Source organism: Limanda limanda, chromosome 8 (assembly GCF_963576545.1).
Source record: "Limanda limanda chromosome 8, fLimLim1.1, whole genome shotgun sequence".
In the NCBI taxonomy this organism is placed as follows: domain Eukaryota; kingdom Metazoa; phylum Chordata; class Actinopteri; order Pleuronectiformes; family Pleuronectidae; genus Limanda; species Limanda limanda.
The window spans coordinates 13,354,280-13,372,778 of NC_083643.1; the positions used below are offsets into that span (position 1 = coordinate 13,354,280).

At 40.3% G+C, this 18,499-nt stretch overlaps 1 protein-coding gene across 1 annotated transcript in view; it reads left to right on the forward strand.

Annotated features, from left to right (window-relative positions):
• LOC133009143 (beta-1,4-N-acetylgalactosaminyltransferase 3-like) overlaps window positions 1–15,042 on the forward strand; it is a 31,524-nt gene extending 16,482 nt beyond the window's left edge. Inside the window, exons 7-20 of the mRNA XM_061076552.1 lie at window positions 148–215; window positions 6,897–6,975; window positions 7,124–7,190; window positions 7,409–7,537; window positions 7,648–7,757; window positions 8,632–8,726; window positions 10,565–10,608; window positions 10,703–11,075; window positions 11,445–11,662; window positions 12,552–12,705; window positions 12,804–12,876; window positions 12,975–13,128; window positions 13,860–13,986; window positions 14,946–15,042. Of these exons, the coding sequence (XP_060932535.1) occupies window positions 148–215; window positions 6,897–6,975; window positions 7,124–7,190; window positions 7,409–7,537; window positions 7,648–7,757; window positions 8,632–8,726; window positions 10,565–10,608; window positions 10,703–11,075; window positions 11,445–11,662; window positions 12,552–12,705; window positions 12,804–12,876; window positions 12,975–13,128; window positions 13,860–13,986; window positions 14,946–15,042 (1,788 nt within the window). The remainder of the gene's footprint in view (window positions 1–147; window positions 216–6,896; window positions 6,976–7,123; window positions 7,191–7,408; window positions 7,538–7,647; window positions 7,758–8,631; window positions 8,727–10,564; window positions 10,609–10,702; window positions 11,076–11,444; window positions 11,663–12,551; window positions 12,706–12,803; window positions 12,877–12,974; window positions 13,129–13,859; window positions 13,987–14,945) is intronic.
• The last annotated feature ends 3,457 nt before the right edge of the window (window positions 15,043–18,499 follow it).

Genomic DNA, 18,499 nt, shown 5'->3' on the forward strand with positions numbered 1-18,499 from the left:
GTTCGCACTCGACCCCAGGTTGTTCGTCATCAAGCAGTTGGTTTATTGTCTCAATTGGGTTGTTATGAAAATGTGTGTCCATGTAAACGTGTGTTAATATTTGCTTTCTTAATAATTGATTTATAATTGATTGCTTCCTTTTATTAGACTGGCACAGAGTGGACCGCCCCTGGCGAGTTTGAGAAATATGTTAGTCAGATATCCAGACCAGTGAGGTGAGTTTAATGTGTGTGTCTATGTGGGGAAAATAAATTTCTTTACGTATTATTACTCAATTTCCACTAAATATCTCATACGAACATAGTCAAACCAGTGATAAAAGCACATGACAACAACACAGGTTGAAATATCTAAATAAAAGTATATATATCCTCAAAAGTAAGCTGGATTTCTTGTAACAAATAAGGTTAAAAAGAAGAGAAATATTTTATACGGCAGGATCTGCTTACTCGTCACAGGCAAAAATGAAATCGGGACTTGCATATTGTCACTTGTAGGATTCATCTTGATCCATACAGGGGTACTAATGCTGAGCTTTTCCAGCTTCTGCTTCACCAACATTGACCATTCATTCTTCAAACTGTCTCTTACAAATCCCCTGTGTTAGACTTTTGATACCTTATCTAAGCTTGTTAGCACCTGGCGGTTGGGACAAAAGTATTAAAGCGATATCCGGGTTCAGTCAGGGACAGAAAATTAGGGACCATACTGCCCTTTGCCACGTATCTATGGAACCGCTTTACTTGCAACGTTACCAAAACTCATGTCTCAACATAAGCACATACAGTCTCATAACCTGTAAGATCTCATAACCTAGTTCTATGTAAATATGCATATGTCCCTCTGGGAATCCAACCAAGAAATGCTGATATGGTAAAAACTCTGTGCAGTTGATGGAAAGAATGAAGACAACTGTTTGTGGTGTTGGTGTGAATTACACACTGTGTCTTTGTAGGCTTTACAATCTAGATCAGTTTCAGTTGATACCAATACTATCAGCAATGAAGATCAACATTGACCCAAGGTACTGTACATGCCTGGTGGCATTGTCTGAAGTGGGAATTTGGATTTACAAATTGTGTTACTGTTTCTTCAACGTGTGTATTTCAAAATGCTCAAGGATAAAAGAAATGGGAAGTGATCATTCATTAAGTTTTTCCCTCTATAACGTTGTTACACCCTTAAACAAATAAAGGGAAAGAGCGGACTTCCGGCGGTGACACTGGAGCGCGTGGCTGTTTAAACAAACACCTCCTGGTCGGTCGGAGTTTATCCCCCAATTTAAATACAAATGACTCTTAAACTTTGTTCTCAATAATGATGGAAGGGGAAAAACACAAGAAGAGCAAGGGAAAGCTACACGGAAAAGTGGATAAAACTGGTAAAACAGTGAATGAAGGGGCCAGCATGGACGAACGGCAAGAGTGTCATGGTGGACGCAGCCAAAACACCGAGCTAACACTAGCTTCAGAGGATATGGACGGTAACATCGCCGCCACACGGGAAGATATAAGAAATATGGTCACGGAGATGAAGTCTGAACTGGGGAACTTCAGAACCGGAATCATAGAAGACCTGAAAAAGGAGCTAACTGACTTACGAGAGGAAATTCAACAGAAGCTGAGCGCAGTGGTAGCCGACCTCAGAGCTACAACTGACAGAGTGGGTGAAGCAGAGACGCGCGTAGCCAACCTGGAGGAGTGTAACGCTGACTTCCAGGAGGTGCTCAACAGGTCACTGCAAACTCAGGAACGCTTACAGATGAAGCTCACGGACCTGGAAGCACGCTCGAGGCGCAACAATCTCCGCATCTATGGCATCCCAGAGGGGACCGAGGGAAACAACATTCAGGAGTTTATTGACAATTTCATTAAAAAAGAGTTGGAGCCCCTCGCCGCAGCTGAACTTGGTTTACAGCGGTGCCACAGAGCGCTCGGCCCCAGGCCACCAAATGATGCGCAGCCCAGGTCAGTGATTGCATACTTCCAGGAGTTTAAAACTAAAGAACTGGTGCTACACTCTGCATGGAAGAAGAAGGAGATCTACCACAGCGGCAGGAGGATTTACTTCGACCACGATTACCCCGCTGAAACTCTGGCAAAGACGAAGGAGTACGCGCAAATAAGGAGAACTCTTCGTGAAAAAGGAATACGATTCCAAACACCACCACCAGCCAAACTACGAGTCTTCTTCGACAGCGGGCCGATAACCTACGGGAGTGCAGCAGAAGCGGCGCGGGACCTAAAGATCAGAGGAATCTCCGTCGAGCTGGAGAAGCCGGCCGATGTGCCTGGGACCCCGGGGAGGACGAAGGGGACCTGGCAGCGAGCAGGTGCTACATCCACCCGACAGAGCCGCCAAGAGCAGATCCAGGAGAAGCTGCGAGGCTTTCACCGGCCAAAATAGAGAGACAGGGAAATCGGGAGGTAACAAACTCACACGCGTATATACATAATAAAATGCAAAGAATCGGGTAAGCAAGACTACTGCCCAGTTAAGGACATTAATTAATGTGTTTTGTTTTAAGGGATGAAACTGTATGCCCCTGAAGTGTTTGCGTGAAGGCTGTCTGTTGCTTCCCTTTCAACCTCCTCCTCCCCACTAGGAGGAATTTATTTATTTTTCCTACACTGAATACGAGATAACTTTATTTTTTTCTTCTTTGTAATTACATTGGCTCGCCCTTAGCTTATAGAGTGAAAATAGGTGACCGAATATGGATGAGGGAACTGGTCACACACAAAGTGCACAAAATACACTCATTAAGGAGGTGTATTATGAGCTGCACTGAAGGGGGGCTCTGGGGGTTAACTACTAGACTACTCCCCCCACAAAAATAAGTAGTTTTCTACTTCAAAATGGAGGTCTACCTGAGTTTTGTTATATGTTTGTTTGTTTTATTTTGTTTTCATTTGTTGAGTTCATTTTATGTTTCAAGAACATCTCAAGTTTGGTCACTAATTGTACATAATTCTTTTGTTAACTGTGGGTTTAAATGCAATGTCAGGAATATAGGGTAATTACCCTAAATGTCAATGGTTTACACAATCCAATTAAGAGGGGAAAGGTAATTGCAAAGATGAAAAAGGAAAAGCTGCATGTAATGTTTTGGCAGGAGACCCATCTTAACTACATGGAACATGAAAAGTTAAAAAAACTAGGGTTTAAAAATACTTTCCATTCCTCCTATAAGAACGGGAAAAGGAGAGGAGTAGCGATACTGATCTCTAACAGAGTGAATTTCCAACTGGTCTCTAAATTCTGTGACAGTGAGGGTCGATATGTCTTTGTTAAAGGATACCTTGACCAGAAAGAAGTTACATTAGTCAATGTGTATATTCCACCAGGGCCGGACAATTCTTGTATTAGGGAAATTTTTGATTTGATAGCTTCTGAGGCCTCGGGTGTTTTGATATGTGGAGGAGATTGGAACATTCAGTTACAACCTAAACATGACTCTTCTAATAAACTTAAGAGGTTAACTTCTAACGCCAGGATAACAAAAAAAATGCTGATGGAGCTGGGACTGATCGATGTATGGAGGGGCTTCCACCCAGAAGAAAAACAATTTACATTCTATTCAGCAAGTAAAAGGGTATACTCAAGAATCGACTATTTTTTTACTTACAACTCAGACAGACACAGACTTAAAGACTGTAGAATAGGGGTCAGAGACATATCTGACCACTCAGCTGTTTATTTAACTGTGCATCTGGATAATACAAAGAAAAACACGCTCTGGCGACTCAATACAAGCATCTTGAATGACAGGACATGCAAGGAATATGTGCAGAAGGAACTTAAAGATTATATGGACAATAACAATAATGGAGAAGTATCGCCAAGTGTTTTGTGGGACGCTGCAAAAGCAGTGATCAGAGGAAAGCTTATAGCACTGACCTCACACAGAAAAAAGGAAAGATATAAAAAACTGTCTGATTTAGAAGAGAATCTTAAAATTTTAGAAAGTGAACACATTGAAAGTAAGGAAGCTTATATTCTAGATCAAATAAGAAATGTCAGAAAAGAAATAAACAAACTATGTGAGGAAGAATTAGAGAAAAAAGCCAAATTTGCAAAACAGAGATACTATGAGAATGGACCAAGGGCCCTGAAGCTTCTGGGATGGAGGTTAAGGAAACAACAAGCAGACAGCTCCATATATGAAATAAGGGACCCTGGAACTAAAAAATTATGCCATAAGTTAGAGGATATTGAACATGTTTTTGAAAATTACTATAGAGACTTATATAAGGAACCAAATACAACTAGCCCTCAGGAAATAAGCTCATTTCTGGAGTCAATGGATCTACCCTCAATAGGTGAAGAACAGAATAAAGCCCTGATGGCAGAGATTACAATGGAGGAAATAGGGAAAGCAATCTCTAGGTTAAAAGCAAACAAAGCGCCGGGTACGGACGGCTTCCCAGCCGAGTGGTACAAGGCCTTTAAGGATCAAATAGCACCTATGCTTTCTGATTGCTATAACTATACACTTAACACGTTATCGATCATGTGAATAAGGGGAATATTGGAGCCACAGTGATTAGCTTAGATGCGGAAAAAGCGTTCGACTCGGTTCGCTGGAAATATCTGTTCTTGGTGTTGAGAAGATTTGGCTTTAAGGATGATTTTATTAACTGTATTAGAACTCTTTACTCCTCACCAAATGCCAGAATAAAGATTAATGGACACCTCTCCCAGGTTGTCAACTTGGAGAGAGGCTGCCGCCAAGGCTGCCCCCTCAGCCCCGCCCTCTTTGCTTTATTTATTGAGCCCCTGGCACAGTCAATCAGGGATGATGAAGTGATAAAAGGAGTCATGATTAGAGGTACAGAGCAGAAGATTTGTCTATATGCAGATGATGTATTACTTTTTATTAAGACACCAGAGGTCAGCATTCCCAGACTGATGTCTTCGCTCTTAGTTATAACTACACCCCTCAGAAAGACATGCTAAATAGATTTGGCTTCAAATGGACCTCATCAGACATAAAGTATCTGGGAATTCAAATACCTAAGGACATTTCAAAAATATATGATAGCAATTATGGCCCCATAAGTAAAAACATCAGGGCAGATATCGACAGGTGGTCCCAACTTCCCTTAGATATGCATAATAGAATAGAAACGATAAAAATGAATGTACTCCCCCGACTCTTGTATCTCTTTCAATCCTTGCCAGCTGAAGTACCACTGCAACAATTTAATGAATGGGATAGGTGGATATCGAGATTCATATGGGGGGGTAGAAGACCAAGAATTCAGTTCAAGACACTGCAACTTTCTAAAGAAAAAGGGGGTAGATCTTTACCATGTTTAACAGATTATTACAAGGCGGCGCAATTAAGACCACTAGCATGTTGCTGTAACCCAATGTATATAGCAAAATGGAAGGATTTGGAAACCTCACAGCTGGATATACCACTACAATCCATATTAGGTAGCAAAATCTTGTACAAGCAGCATGTTAAAAGTTTAAATCAATGGACTAAAGTCCCTCTTAGAATCTGGTTTAAAGAATGTAGATCACCACTATTTGAAAGACGGTCTAGACTGTTGAGATGGGTCGCTTTTGACCCGGACTTTAAGCCGGCAGGGATTGATGGGAGGTTTAGGTATTGGTATAGAATTGGCATCACTTCTTACTGTTCAATCTCATCAAAGGGAGAACTGGATAGTTTTCAGAAAATTTCAGAGATGTATGGTTTGGAAAAACTGGATTTTTTTAGGTATTTACAAACCAGGACCTACTTCAATAATGATCAGGGGATCAATAAATCCAAGGAGAAATGTGATGCTAATTTAATTGACATATTCATTGACATGTATAAAAATATGGACAACAGGAAACTTGTTTCAAAATTATACTCAAGTATTCAATCCAGTAGAAAACACTCAACAGATAAGGTTAGATTAAAATGGGAGAAAGAATCTGGACTTGTCATTTCAGAGGAGGACTGGTCAAATATGTGCTCTGTGCAGTCCACTTCCACCAGCTCGGGTCTTTGGAGGGATTTCTGTTGGCGGAATCTGATGAGATATTTCATAACTCCCAAATTAAAATGTGTACAAACAGGTGAGGCAGGAACTGGTCTATGTTGGAGGAAATGTGGAGAACAGCTGGCAGATCATTTCCATATATTTTGGAGCTGCCCAGCCATTCAGCCATACTGGCAGGTGGTAACACAAGTAATACGGACTGTTTTTGGAGATGGATTTGACTGTTCCTTTTCTACAGTTTATTTGGGCAATATTGCAGCTCACCCGGTGCAAGACAAATATTTGTTAAAAATACTATTAGCAGCCAGCAAGAAAGCTGTACCACGAAAATGGCTACAGGCTGAACCTCCAACAGAGACTGACTGGATAGATACTGTAACTGATATTCAAAATATGGAGAGAATGTTTTTTTCACTGAATGTACGATTTGACAAATATCTGCAGTATTGGCAAAAATGGATTGTGTTTTTAACCTCACAGGATCATCATTGACCTGTTACTATATGAATTGACATTTATCATCATCAGTGTACCATCTGTAAAAATGTATAGGTGACCAAAAAGTGTTTTTCTTTCTTTTTGTTTGTTTTGTTTCGTTTTATGTATGTATGTTCATTGTATCTTTGTTTCTTTAAAAATAAATTATAAAAAAAAAAAAAAAAATAAAGGGAAAGAACAATAACACACAAGAAAATCATACTAAAAAAATTAACAAAACCCATAAAAATCTTATTCAACAATATATCTGACAAGATATGTGCTGCACACTCAATATAAAGCAGCCAAGCCAGTCAACTACCGACACAGAACCTGTGGGCTACTCGAAGCTGTTTAGCTTTGGTGTCTAATATGTTTATGTTGTAGTTCTGAATACGAACTTTTACTGTCTGACAGGCTTTCTGCAGAGAGGAAGTACTTTTTTGAACTTCTCCACAAGCAGGACCATGAAGGGACAGACCATGTGGAGGTGGCTGTAAGTAGCTCGTCCCAGCTCTTTTAGACTTTAAATCAGAATGTCACTTCTCTGTTTTCTCGTGTCATTTGCAGCTGTCACATTTTGTGTAATCTGATCTTTTAAACAGAGAAGAGACAAGTAGTTCCTTGTGTCTGTTTTCACACAGTGGCAGCTCCAGGGTGAAGGCTCCAGATTCACGGTTATTGAATCCAAGCACATCTCTCTCTATGTTGGTAAAGACACGCATCAGCCCAGACATCATTCCATCTGACACTGAAATGGCAGAGACACTTCAGAGTGACTACGACAACAAAGTGTCTCGCAGTCCAAAACTACTACCTTTATTATTTCTGCTCAGATGCTGACACTGTGTATCAAGTCAGTGGTTTTGTGGCACACTGGAATGTGAAGCACTTCTCTGATTTTATTGTCCTGTGGCTTGATCCCACAGATGAGTCTGCTATGGTAGCAGGTGATGTTGAACACATACCTCAGACGGCTGCAAGCCACTCCAACACGAAACAAAGCAGCTCTACAGTTGACATGCTGAGGGAAGACCCACGAGACGTTCTCTTCCATGGTGAGAGACATTTTTGTGTCTCGTTCGGTTTCACAGCAGGGTGCAAGTGCTTTCCTCCAATTGAAGCACAAAGTAATCTCTGCTCTAATTTCTGTTGTGTTGGTTTGAAGTGCCTCTGATGAACAGCAAGTTCCTACAAGATGTTTTGCCCGACTGCGAGTACAAACCCAGCTACACATACAAAGGTTCTCAACTGGGCCGCTATCAAGGACTAAATTATGTAAGTATTTGTACGTGTTTGGGTTTCTGATGGATTGACATCCTGCTCATACTGTTCTTCAGAATGCAGTTTTGAAAGTGGTCAACCATGGTCTCTACAGATGTCACAGGGTAGCACTGTGGACACAATTATTTTGCTTCCGCACTGGTGACAGCCAGTGGCCAGAGGCATCATGTTTTCAGGTTTTACATCCGTCCATACATCCGTCTCATTCTTGTGAATACGTAGAAGACCGTGAGGGAATTTCTTAAAATGTGTCAGATTCACAATTAGATTTTGGTGGTCAAAGGTGTGACCTCATAAAACGTATTTATAGCCTTGTGAACGCGACATCTCAGAAACACCTCCAGGGAATATTCAAATTTGTAATTCACTCATTATCTTCTCAGCCCTATGCCGATGGAGGGGTGGGCGAGGTGTTTGAGTTGCAGTGGTGAACACTGTAGCAGCCAGGTAGCAGCCGAATCCAATACAACTGAAAATATTAGTAAGCTATCTTGCTAATGCTAAACTCCGCTAGCTCAGCCACTTCTGGTAGACCTTTAGGCTGCTACACTGTTTACCCCTGAAACTCCTGCAGTGTTTTGTGGACTCCAACACTTCACTCACCCCTCCATCGGCATAGGGGTGAGTAGATAATGAGTGAATTATATTTTTGGGTGAACAATTCCTTTAAAGTTAACTGATCAGATTTCAGTGTTCAAAGGTCATGGTAGCCTATTTAATTATTTCAATATGAACACGTGCTGCGTTCTGTGATCTGTTCTTTGAGGACGTGGCTTCATAAGCTTCATCAAAGAAGACCTCTTGATTCATCTCCTCTCAATAAGCTCTCTGGTCTTTAACAGCACCTCATTTCATTTCATCTCACCAGGTCAAATCGTCCTTCATCTACCCTAATGACCATACCCGACTCACACAAATGGAGTCCGAGAAAAGCTGCTTCTACCAAGCCAACATCTTGGAAAAGTGAGATCTCCGGGGATAAACGTGACAATTAAATTATAGATCCAAGTGTTGTGATTGCTCACAACACTTTATTGACAACTCCGAACATGTTGTGAACAGGTTACCCTCTAAAGGTGTGATAATATTCAACTACAGTCTTTTAGATCATCCTTTATAAAGCTTGTCTTTGATATGAATTAATATTTATACAAACATGACATCCCTGTCACTTTGATAAATCTATTTATCTTAACATAATGACAAACTCTTAATATAGGGCTACATGTAAACAGATTTAAATTCAATTCAATTATTTGTCGCTTTATAAACCACATAATAAACATAATGAAAAGTTATAAGTGTGAAGTATACACCATCTCAGTGAGAGCATACACATTGTAAAATTAAACAAAGCGATGGCTAATTTCACGTTAACATGCTGGCATTATGGTAAGTACAGCTCACACACAGTGATCTTGTTGGCTTACACACGCACAGTTGTCCTTAAACTTACATAATTGCAAAAGCACTTTTTAAATTCACTCATTATTTTCCACAAAAAGAAACAAAATATCCATTAACCTTGTGCTTTTTTCAGCCAGGTGCTTAACCAACAAAATGCATGATTTCTCATTTGTTTGCATGGGACACCTTCCATTTTATCAAACGTTTTTTTTAAAGGTGGCCATCTTGTACATTTGAAGCCAGAATCAGTAACAATCAGAGGAGGCCATGGTAGAAAGGTCCCATCGATACACATGCTGGACCAATCATCGCGAGTCACTCACTAATCATGACTATTCACGACATTTATATATTATAGTTATTGTTGCGGGTGGAAATCAAAGGCAGGAGTAGTCGTTCTCAAGTTAAAATTAAGCAGGTTTATTCAGAGGTCACAGGTCAGGAAACTGCGGTGTCTAGCAAATGATCATGCGTGGGCCCAGGCATGGGCCTCCAGTCCTACGCAGTAAGCTGCACAGGAAAAAAGGTGCTTACACAATGTCCGTACATAGCTTATATATTGATATACTGGGCGTGACAGAGGTTCTTGTACGCGCTGCAGTGCCTCGTTGGCTGGTTCACAAGGCAGTCCTGGCGTCGCGGGTTGATGATGCTGAAAACCGCCTGTATGATTAACACCTGCCAAGAGAGGGACCGTTGAGATGACACTAAAACTGTTTCCCTCAATTTGAATGATGTACATCTTCTCGGCTCAGGCACAAGGTGAGACACAGAGCAAAACCACAGAAAGTGCAACGAGCATAGCAACGAACTGGTAACCATGCACATGAGAGAGGACGTCCCAGAACCAACACAATGAAGCGATTCATGAAAAGAAGATATGAAAGCCTGCTCCAAGTCCAATCTGTCCGCCGTGGCTGACTCCCTTTTTGAGAAGGAGTCAAAGGCAGGAGTTGAGAAGAAGAACCACATGTCGTACTGTGTGTGTGTGTGTGTGTGTGTGTGTGTGTGTGTGTGTGTGTGTGTGTGTGTGTGTGTGTGTGTGTGTGTGTGTGTGTGTGAGGTGCATTCTGAAGTTGAGAAGCAGAAGAAGAATGTATGTGCGTTTACGCTCAAAGGACATTATGTGTATCTGACTACACGTTAAAGTGTGTGTATGTGTGTGAACAGTTGTGTATTGTCAATATTATACATATAATAAACATCACTGTGACTAGATCTAGCTCAAACGATAGAAACATCTTTGAGAAAAATGTATTTGATGTAAACCCTGACTTTGGTTCATGTCCTATCCAACAACATGGATGACGTCTATTTTTAAGTGTCTCATCTGAAAACACAATGCAAATTAACAAATTCTCATTTGTTGCATAATCTTGTCTCCTTATCTTCAGCTCCTACATGAATCTAGACAGTCCTGACCTGCACACAGACAGAAGTATTTTCTTACTTTTTCTTATTTAGAAAATAGTTACTTGTGTTGTCTGACCAATTTACTCTAATTTTCTGTTTTTGCCTCTGGTAAATGCTAGATCAGAGCCTGATGGGGGAGAAATCGGGAGACTACTATGAAACAGATGATGAGACTTTTGCTGAGAAATTCCGGCAGGTACTCCGGTCCTTACCCGTGCATGAAGACGACACAAAGCCTCATCCTCAGAAGACCCAAATTGTGAGTGAGGAGCAGAGGATTGTAAAAAGATCACTAAAGCTCCTGCAGGTAAAGAATGATGTCAACCAGCACTGGAGGCAGACCTTCCAGATCAACAACGTGGACTATCGGGCACATAATTCAGATGCAATGGAAATGAGTTGCAATATTGCTGGCAGTCTGCTTATTAACTCCAATGATGTTCTGCCAGTGGTCAAGGATTTCATGGACAAACTCAACAAAGAACATGAAGGGTAAGTGTATTTGTGTCTGCGCCAGCACATCGCCTTGGTAGAACAAAAATTGGTTTCATTTCAATGGGAGTTTTTTTGCCTCCACACTGGTGACAGCCAATGGCCAAACGCATCATGTTTTCAGGTTGTCCGTTTGTACATAACTACGTTATATAAATTGATAAGTGCTATATCAATCTTAAAGGGCTGTATTGTGTAAAATAAATTTGCTGGGCTTTTACTATCCGTAATTACTTGAAGGGGGCCCAGAAAGGTGTGAAATATGTGTAGAGCTGCAGCGATCAGTCACCTAATTGAACAGTTCACTGATATAAAGTAAATGAGAAACTATTTTGCAGGCATGTCACTGTGTCTCTCTCTGCCCTGCAGGCAGTTCACGTTGGTGCAAGTGGTTAACGTGGTGAAGCGTGTGGACCATGCCAAAGGAATCCGCTACCTCCTGGAGCTGCTGCTGAAGGACATGAAGGGCCAAATGCTGCGTCTGTCACAATACGTCTACGCTACGACTCGCCAACCTGAGCCGGTGCTGTGTAACCCAGTGGCCTTCAGCTGGAATCCTCTTGCCACCGTCCACATCATAGTTCCAGGTACTGTACATCCCTCTTTGACCAGGCTCATTTCCAGTGGTGGAGATTGCACATCGACTCCAGTGCCTTACATCGATACAATTTTGAGGCACTTTACTTGAGTATTTTCATTTTCCTTCCACTCATCTCCACTACACAGGGAAGCGATGCACTTTATAGTCCACCACATTTATTTGACAGCTTTAGTTATGAGTTATTTTTAAGATGATTTGACACAAGGTTTTATATTTTTAAATTGTATTTAGAAAAGTGTTAACACACAGATTTTATGCTCCTAAACGTTAATTATTGACACAAGTATGTGATTCTACATTTTGTCTATCAGATGTAATTCTTAATATTTCTTCAAGAAAATATCAGCACCAAAACGGAAAAACCTCGCGCCTGTGTACTAAGGTAATCTCCTGCTGTCCAGAAATGAAGCAATAATATCCAAAATACAAGCGCCACCATCTTGTGCCCATGACGTCTGTAGTAGCAATCTGGAGATGGAACTAGGGTACCGAGGTCCTGCAGATACACATGCTTGACCAAGTGCAACTCGGTCTCAGCTGTCAATCATGATGTTTCACTCTGTTTTCATCAACATGAATGTGATGACAACTATCTAAAATGTCAGAAATCAACAGTGACATTGTTTTTTCAGTTGACAGGTTCTTTGACATCTCCATCTTCATCTCCATCTCCATTCCCGGAGATGGAGCACACTGGGTGTAATATGGGGATATTTGCACTAATCTAAAATTGCTATTTGTTGTCCTACTCCGTCATGTTGAGACTTGAGGGTTGGTGTTATCAACGCTGACACACATGTACCCTCTAACAAAAAGTGAGCTGACAGCTCTGATATTTAAAGTTGTGTGTCTATCTGCCTGTTTACGTCTCTCAGTGAAAAACCAGGCTCGGTGGGTGCACAAGCTGATTACTGAAATGGAGAAAGTGTTCAGAGAATCTGGAGACACCAACTTCAACCTCATTGTCACTGACTACGACAGCTCTGACATGGACGTGGAGAAGGCTCTAAAGAAGTCGTCACTCCACAGGTTTTGCATTTGTTTTCATTTTAAACTGAATATAAACCTATGGCTAAGTATGCTACACATGATGTATGTGCTATAACAGTGTGTGTGGAATGTATCAGGTACCAGTATCTGAAGCTGAGAGGAAACTTCCAGCGCTCTGCTGGTCTGCAAGCAGGAATCGACCTTATAAAAGTAACTGATGCAACAACTCTCAGCAGTAAAATAATTACGATTAATTCACTTGAATAGAATCAAAATAAAATATCTACAACTATCTCATCGTCCCTCAGGATCCACACAGCATAGTGTTTCTTTGTGACCTCCACCTCCAATTCCCTACCTCCATTATCGACAGCATCAGGAAACACTCTGTGGAGGGACACATGGCCTTTGCTCCCATAGTCTTGAGACTGGACTGTGGGTCATCACCACTGGAGGCCAGAGGTAGATACACACATTTTTAGTTTAATTTTAAAGTGACCGTTACTCTATTGAGGGATGCACATAAAAAATGCACATTAATAAAAGGAAGCCAATTTATTTGATATTAAAAGTTATCATCATCATATGTCTTTTAATACAGTTAAGCAGGAGTCTCTCTCTCTCTCTCTCTTTCTAGTTTTCGTGGAATCCAGCTAAATAACAGACAGAACACACTGATTTGGATTAACCATTTAAACTGCGATTCCAAGAATTGTTTCGGCATTTGCCCCCCTACTTTTGTTTCTTTATGTTACCACTGAGCCGTTCAGGAGGTCTACTCTACCACTGCTCGTAGTACTTTATGTGACTCCATAGGGGAGATGAGAAACCGTAAAACCTCTAAGCTCACATCATTGACAGCAGACACAAAAATATAATGTAGGTGTTTAGTTTGTCCAGTCTGGGCTACTACAAGAAACATGGCAGCCTCCATAGAGAGGACCCCACCTGATGTAAATATAAACTATTTCATTATAAAGGTCCCATTCTAGGGTAAAGAACAACATTTGTTATAAGTGAGATAAACACACTCGTGAAAAAATGACTAGGATTATTTTATATTAAATTTCTATCAATAGATCCTTTTCCCCTAAATCTTACACACTGGACCTTGAAGTGAATATGATGCATTTTAAAGATTAAGTGTGGATGTAGTAAATGTTACATTTTGAATGTAAAAGTGTGGATTGCAGGTTTCTGGGAGGTGCAAGGCTTCGGCCTGCTTGGAATCTATAAGTCTGATCTGGATGCAGTGGGAGGAATGAACACCAGAGAATTTACAGACCGCTGGGGAGGGGAAGACTGGGAGCTACTCGATAGGTCGGTTTACTCACTCAATGTAAATTGACAGATATTCTTTTTGTTTGTTGCTTTTATCTTCAATTTTTAATCCCATATCAGCCATGTTTATCTTCCCTGTAACTTTATAGAGAAATCAACCGTTAGACTTTCCATCGTTGTTGTGAAAACATCTGCAGCGATGCCCCTTACATTTGAGGTCCCTGCTGAGGTTTTGTCTCATAAACAGCAAATTACTCAGTTGCAAATCTATTAGGTACACTTTGCTAAATCTAATGTAACAGTCCTGCAATAAATCCTAAAGCTAAAATGCAATACAGCTCAATTGTACCACCAACTGCATGTACTTTCACCCATCTCAGTCACAAGGCACAACACACGACCTGTGCAGCACTGTAAGTCGGACAGCCACAGTTAGCGACTGAACATGGTGAGGCAGGTCAACACCAATCTGGAGATGGTATGAGATAAAAAATAAAAACTTGATGCCAAATTAATATTTATTTAGTTTAATAATTGCAGGATGTGTAAATAAGTTTGACATTTGAGATCTATTATTTCACTTAATATTATATTGGTAACCACAGCCCTAAAGATGGTCGTCCTCCAACCAGAGGGTCGGCGGTTCGATTCTCAGTCCTCAGCCAAATGACGTGTAATGTAATGTATTATGCCAAACTAATAACATGGGCACACATGGCTGCCTCTACAAAATAAACATATCACATGTGATGAACAGTATCAGGAGATTGTGCAGAAATCGATCTGTTCAGTTGGAGAAACCACAGAGATCGAACACTGGCAGCTTATTCTCCAAATGCAAAAGAAATATCTTCGTCTGATTTATTTTGATTTTCTTCTCGACATTTTGACTTTATTGTCAGAACGCAAATTGACAGCAATCTTCCTCCCCTCATGTTTTTTCTTATGCTTGAACCTAATACCAAACCCAAATACTGTACCTCTGTTCTCTGCTCTAGGATCATTAAGTCAAAACTGGAAGTGGATAGGATCTACTTGAGGAACTTCTTCCACTACTTTCACTCCAAACGTGGCATGTGGAGCGAGCAGCTTTAGAGCAAAAAATGACCTCACCATCTATGCAGCACAATGACATTACCACCGGCTCAACCAGAGCAACGAGAGTGCCTAAAGGACAGATACCGTTACTGCTACTACTAACTGACAGGGATTTACATGTAGATGATGAAATTAGGCCTGAATACTGTCAAGAAGAACAATAAGAAGATTCTACTGTGACAAACCAGAGTATATTTACCTGAAAGTACTACTGACTACTGATGCTAATGAGTGCCACTGACTATTTGATATTGTATATATCTTCCACAGAAAACTAAAAACACACCTCTTCTGACTGTACCTTGAATAAAAAAAACAAAAAAAAACACTAACCACTTTTGAAACTAACACTTTGGTAGCACTAAAATGGCACTTACCAATAGCACTTTGTAGTTTTGCTTTATTTCGAAGAAATTGTAATGTCTTGATTCTTGTTGTTCTGGGTTTGTTCCCTCGGGGTTGAATGCACTTATTGTAAGTCGCTTTGGATAAAAGCGTCAGCTAAATGAAATGTAATGTAATGTAATGTAATATATAATCATACTGGCATGTTTGTCCCTATTGCCATGATTATTTGCACTATTCTCACTGCCGAACCCGTTCCAAAGACGGATCAGAAATCGAATGGTGGTGCGGTTTCACGTATCACGAAGATCCCACGTGTTGCATGAGTTTTAAATGTTTGTATACGACTCAAGATTCTCTTTCTCTATCACAGCCTTTTGTTATGGTGCGGTTTAACAATCTATTTATCTTATTGGTGTTTTTTTTATGTTATTTCTAGAAAAATAAGGCCCTGACTGGTAGAAAGGTCTAACTCAGTTTCTCTACTTTGCTCTTATTCACATAAAATGTGCCTTCCACTGTTTGTTATTCGGGTACTGAGGGAATTTTTTACACGCCCCATTAAAGTTATAATTAGCTTTTGAAATTTCAATCATTTATAATAAAAAAACTGTAAATTATTATCATCAAAACCAAATTGTTCATTTTTACTTCGTTCCTGTTTTCGGAATTTACCAATGATGACAGCCTCATATCGGTTCGACTGACTTTATTGTGTAAGACATACCAGGCGAGCATACAGATTCATGGCAATAAAAGGTGGGTCTGCTTGCTGCTTGTCAGAAAACAAAAGCATCAAAAATATGTACATTCAAGTTTTCGACACAAAAATGAGAAGCTGGTCACAAACTGCTGATCACACAAACAGATTACAGTACCACTAATTCTCTGACACTGTGATTCAAAACAGCATTGCAAAAGCAAAGAGAGCAGTTGGTGTCTTTAGTCTTATGTTACAAAAATACTAAAATCTGATTTTAGAGAACATGTACACAGTTTATTTTCAGGTGGCACCCACACAAGGAGATGCTTTGTTTTCCAGCATTGGACATGAATGTCGGAGAACAGATCAGTAGCAGGACTATTATTTGGGACTTGGGAATGCCAAAGCATCAGGTCTCAGTAAAGGATGTAAAATTTGACAAAGAGTGACAGATGTAATTCAGTCCAAATGACTTTATGACTTTATTCTATGAAATGCCATTGCTCGACTCCAAGGGGCCACAGTATGTGTCTAAGGCTGCAGGTCTGCTTCATTTATAACCGTCTCCCACATGTAAGTGCATATACATAATGCCATTGGCTTTTCAGCAACACAACCTGTTTGTATTTATCAAACAGTGAGTACAATTCTTTATAATGGCTGTTGTAAAAGGAAGATTTTCACGTTACAAAAATATGTGCACATTATGCCTGTAATCATGGCACGTTTGAAACCAGAAATAGAAAATAAGGTTGTGGCTTTGTTATTTGACACTTTCTAAAGAAATTTGGACTGACAACAGACACTGTCACAGAGAATATCCATCTTAAAAATCCATACAAAATCAGATTTGGACATAAAACTAATTTAGACATCCAAACTGCAGGTTTACCTTCATTGTTTGGACATTAGCTGAAAATGTTTATTCCAGGCAGTTTTATTTTCTATCGTTTTAAATTGAAATACTTGTTTTGCCGGACATAGCCTTAATCTGTCAGTTTAGTAATGGACAGATGGGTTTCTGATCTGCACGTCACTCGAGACAGAGTCTAACACTGTGGGAGAGGCTGACTGTGTTTTATTCATTTGGATGGTTTACAACTGTGTCCCTTTTGGCCAGTGTCGGCGCTATGGGGGGGCATTCGCGGGCCACGCGGACCACGCCCCCCCTGTGTTGTATTAATTAATTATTTTTATTATAGTAAAAGTCAGACGTTTTCCTTTATAAATAGGATATATAGGCTATTAATAAACGAAAACAAACAAAAATAATCTTAAAAGAAGTGTGTGTGTGTGTGATTGTTGATTGGTGTGTTTGAATTTATTATTACAATTGCGTCACGGTTGAGTTGACGGCTGTAGTCAGAGCGGAAGTTAGAGCGATAAGCATAAGCAACGAGGGTCAGGGACGTTAAAACACAAAATGGACATAAGAAAATGGCAATCTCGTGGCAATGCCCAGTGTACTGACTGCTTTCAAGCACGCATTAACTTTCGGTGCCTCCACAGCAATGTGCGAGAACTCATTCTCGACTCTACGAAACGTTTTTTCGGACCACAGACGCACAATGCTGCACAAACGAAAGGCCCAGTTGGTTCAGCTGGCGTTTGAAAAAGACCTTACGGGAAAATGTACAACTGAGTGGAAAGACACTGTCTTGAGGAGGTTCAGTGCCAACATTCGCCGCCTTCAACTCTTCTGATGGTAAGTCATATGTTTAATTTACGTATGCCAGCCTTGGCTTTTTTAACAATATGCTAAATATGCTGTACTCATACTGAAGTTATTCTTTGTATACTGTATAGGCCTGGGAATTGGCGGTTTATCCTAATTGTGTAGTGTTTGGGATTCCACGTGACGTACGTAATGCTGAGAGAGAGAGAAAGAGAGAGAGAACCTGAGGGACAGCCAGTAAGGCCACAGAATGCCAAACTAACTGTGTTTGTTGTTATTTTTGGAATGTTCTTTTGTTGATTTGTTGATTCTCTTTTATTTTTAATCAACGCTGTTCATTTTATTTTGTCCTTCTGCATGTTTATGTAATATGTATGTGTTGAATCAGCTTTGGCAATAGTGTTAAAAAACATTCATGCTAATAAAGCTTCTTTGAATTTGATTTAATTGAAATGAGAACTTGTGTGTGCGCACGTTTTGTTTTGAGATCGGGGCGGGCGTGTTTGTGTAGGCGCTATTAGAAACATGGCTGCATTGACAGTGATCATATATTTATTGATGCAATGGTGATAGTTGTACTGTAACATTACCTACTTAATTATTCGTAGGCTTGTCACTTTCGGCGATGCTCTGATGCGCACGGTGCACAGTACGCTACTCAGTGTGTGGTTTCGCCGATGTGTGTGTGTGTGTGTGAGAGAGAGAGAGAGAGAGAGAGACTGTCTTACGTG